The sequence below is a fragment of the Helianthus annuus genome, chromosome 2, assembly GCF_002127325.2.
Source record: "Helianthus annuus cultivar XRQ/B chromosome 2, HanXRQr2.0-SUNRISE, whole genome shotgun sequence".
NCBI classification, from domain to species: Eukaryota; Viridiplantae; Streptophyta; class Magnoliopsida; order Asterales; family Asteraceae; genus Helianthus; species Helianthus annuus.
The window spans coordinates 91,111,129-91,114,848 of NC_035434.2; the positions used below are offsets into that span (position 1 = coordinate 91,111,129).

The window sequence follows — 3,720 nt, forward strand, 5'->3', positions numbered from 1 at the left end:
TGCAGCAAATTATTATATCTCTCGGAGGGAGTTATGGAATCATCTTTCGTTGCACAAAAATTTCGTTCGTGATAATCCTTGGGTCATGTTAGGTGACTTTAACTCTGCCCTGAATCTTGAAGATAAATCTATGGGGTCTTCGTCGGTTTCTTTGAGTATGAGGGAGTTTCAAGCTTGCGTGGATGATATTCAGATGATGGATTTAAAGCGGTCCGGGGTGCACTTTACGTGGAATCAGAAACCCAAGAAGGAGATCGGGTTAATGAAGAAAATTGATAGAGTGATGGGCAACTCTCATTTTATATCCCGGTTTCTGAGTGCGGTTGCGGTTTTCTAACCGGCTCGCCTATCGGATCACTCTCCATGTGTTCTTAAGATTTCAGAATCTGATAAGGTTAAGTGTCGGCCTTTCAAGTTCGCAAATTTTCTGATGCATAAGCCGGATTTTTTACCGATTGTGGAGCGGGTTTGGGGTACTAGTATCAGTGGTGTCTATCAGTTCTCGGTGGTTAAGAAGCTCCGGCTTCTTAAATCTCCTCTTCGTGTCTTACTGTTTCAGCAAGGTAATCTTCATAAAAAAGTTCAAGTCTTACGTGAGAAGTTGGATAGTATTCAGCGTGATATTGATCTTGATCCGTCGAGTGATACTTTACGGAAAGAGGAAGCCATTATCCGTAATGATTTTCAGGTTGCTTTGCTTGATGAAGAATGTTTCTTGAAGCAGAAATCCAAGGTAGAGTGGTTAGCGGCAGGTGACATGAATACGGCTTTTTTCCACTCGTCTCTCAAAAATAGAATCCATTATAGCCGTATCGATGTTATTCGGGATGCTAGTGGGAAGCTTCATGAAAATGCTATGGTTCAGAAAGCGTTTGTTGAGCATTACGAGAAGTTTCTGGGATTCCCGGGTGTTACTTCGCTCAACCCGTCTCCTGAGTTATTTACTAAAACGATTGAGAGGGATGTAGCTCTCCATATGGTTCGGCCAGTCACAGCGGAAGAGGTTAGGAAGGCTATGTTTTCTATGGGGTCGGATAAAGCCCCGGGGCCAGATGGGTATACAGCAGGTTTTTTTAAAGGAGCCTGGCCGATTATCGGTAGTGAAGTTTCCAATGCGGTTATTGATTTTTTTGCCACAGGTAAGCTTCTTCGGGAATTAAACCACACGCTCATTGTTCTTATTCCTAAGATTCCCTCTCCGTCGGTGGTTACGGATTATAGGCCGATTGCCTGTTGCAATGTGTTATACAAATGTATTAGCAAGATTATTGCTGAAAGAATAAAAGTGGCGTTGAACGATATAGTCAGTGGAAACCAATCGGCGTTTGTGCCGGGGAGGAAAATATCCGATAATATCTTGTTAACTCAAGAGTTGATGCACAACTATCATAGGAATATCGGGCCTCCTAAATGCGCGTTTAAAGTTGATATCCAGAAGGCTTATGACACTGTTGATTGGCGTTTCTTAAAGAGAATTCTGGTTGGTTTCGGGTTTCATCCTACCATGGTTCACTGGATTATGGTTTGTGTCTCTACTACCACGTTTTCAGTGTGCATTAACGGTGATGTGCATGGTTTTTTCAAGGGTAATCGGGGGCTTAGGCAAGGTGATCCTATTTCGCCGTATTTGTTCACCCTAGTTATGGAGGTTCTCACGGCTATTTTACAGCATACGGTAAGGATCGACTCTTCTTTTAAATTTCACAACAAATGTGAACGACAACAGATTATTAATCTTTTTTTTGCGGATGACCTCTTTATTTTCTCGCGGGGTGAGATTGCTTCGGCCAGATGCATTATGAATTCGCTCAATTCGTTTACAAAGATGTCAGGTTTGCTCCCTAGTGTTAACAAAAGCACAGTTTTCTTCTCTAATGTGCCTTCGTTTGTTAAAACGGCTATTTTAAACATTATGCCTTTCGCGGAGGGTTCTTTGCCAGTTAGATATTTGGGTGTGCCTCTTATATCTACTCGATTACTCTATAAAGATTGCGATGTGTTGGTGGAGAAGTTTGAAAAGCGTATTATGCACTGGCAAAATAAATTACTATCTTTTGCGGGCAGGTTGCAACTCATTATATCAGTCTTGTCCTCTTTGCATGTTTACTGGTCTTCTGTGTTTATTCTGCCATCTCGGGTAATCCTTAATTTAGAAGCGATGATGAGGAATTTTTTATGGTCCCAAGATAGTGCTTTTCAGAAGGGTCGGGCTAAAGCTTCTTGGAATTCGGTGTGTGTTCCTAAGTATGAAGGTGGTTTAGGTATCCGTCGAATTGGTGATGTTAATAAAGCTCTTATGTCTTCTCATATCTGGAGTATTCTCTCTAGGCGTAACTCGTTGTGGGTAGAGTGGATTCATTCTTACAGGTTGAAGGGTAAAAGTTTCTGGGCTTGTAATGTTCCCTCTAATTGTTGCTGGTCGTGGAGGAAGATCCTTCAAACTCGACAGGATGTGAGGAATTTCGTTTGGTCCGAGGTTGGAAACGGCGCGAAAACTTCAGCTTGGTTTGATTCGTGGAGTCATTTAGGGCCGCTGAATCAGATTATTTCTCCTAGAGCTATTGCAAATGCAGGTTTCAATATGGATTCTAAATTTTCCGATATTTATTCTAATTGTACTTGGAGATGGCCAGCTGCGTGGAGAGACATTTTTCCTGTTCTTATCCAACTTGATCAGCTGACCTTTGATTCGAACAAGGAAGATAAGCTTTTGTGGCGCTCAGGTGATCAGTTCCGAGAGTTCTCCTCGGCTGGTGTTTGGGATTCTATCAGGCACCGTGAATTGGATGTTGAATGGTGTCCTATTGTTTGGTTCTCGCAGTGCATTCCGCGACATGCGTTTTTAATGTGGTTAATCATGAGGCGTAAGCTGCTTACCCAGGATAAGATTTTGAAGTGGGATTTTTCGCGTCGTAAGAATATGAATATGATGTGCTGTCTGCTATGTTATGCTGATCATGATTCTCATAATCATTTGTTCTTTGAATGCAAATTCTCTACTCAAGTTTGGCAGAGTGTTAGACATAAAGTGGGAATGGATTCAGTTCAAGCGAAGTGGGTGGATATCGTTGACTGGCTGTTAGTGCGTTCCAAGTCCAAATCAGTAGTCAACTACGTTGCTAGATTATTAGTAGCGGCCAGTGCTTATTTGATTTGGCAGGAACGTAATGCGAGAATGTTCAAGAACCAATTGAGACCTCCTGAAACTATAAGTGCTCTTATTATCCAACAGGTTCGATACAAATTAATGGGTGCGAAGCTAAAGGATTGTGCGAATGTGCGAAGGCTGCTAGGCGAATGGGAGATTGTTAGCGCTGAGTTCAAGAATGGTGATGGCTGATTGAGTCGTTTTAGTCTATTATGTTTCTAGAAGTTTGTGTCTAGTTGTGTTGCTTCTTGTTGGTTGTTTTCTTGTTTTTCTCTTGTTTTCTTTCATGGGGCATGTCCTGTGATTGAACTATTGTAGGCTTTCTACACTACTTGTTTTTCTTTGGTTGTGAATATATAGAATCACCGGGGTAACCCTTTACCCAAAAAAAAGTCCTTATGGAACTTGAAACCTGTTGGTGTTGTATTCTGAATACGAAGTTTGTGTTTTTGGGGTTAAATCAATGTTGTTGTAATGTTTCAAAACTTAATCAATGGATGAACATCTTGGATTTATCATATAGTTGTTTGTTATGTTTGAATGCAATGATATTAAGCAAGTCACACCAAATC

The 3,720-nt window shown here is 41.3% G+C and overlaps 1 protein-coding gene across 1 annotated transcript; it reads left to right on the forward strand.

Annotated features, from left to right (window-relative positions):
• The first annotated feature begins 430 nt into the window (after positions 1-430).
• LOC110894117 lies at positions 431-3,340 on the forward strand. The gene has a single exon (XM_022141293.1). It carries the CDS (start codon positions 431-433, stop codon positions 3,338-3,340), a length of 2,910 nt encoding a protein of 969 aa, XP_021996985.1.
• Positions 3,341-3,720: the final 380 nt, after the last annotated feature.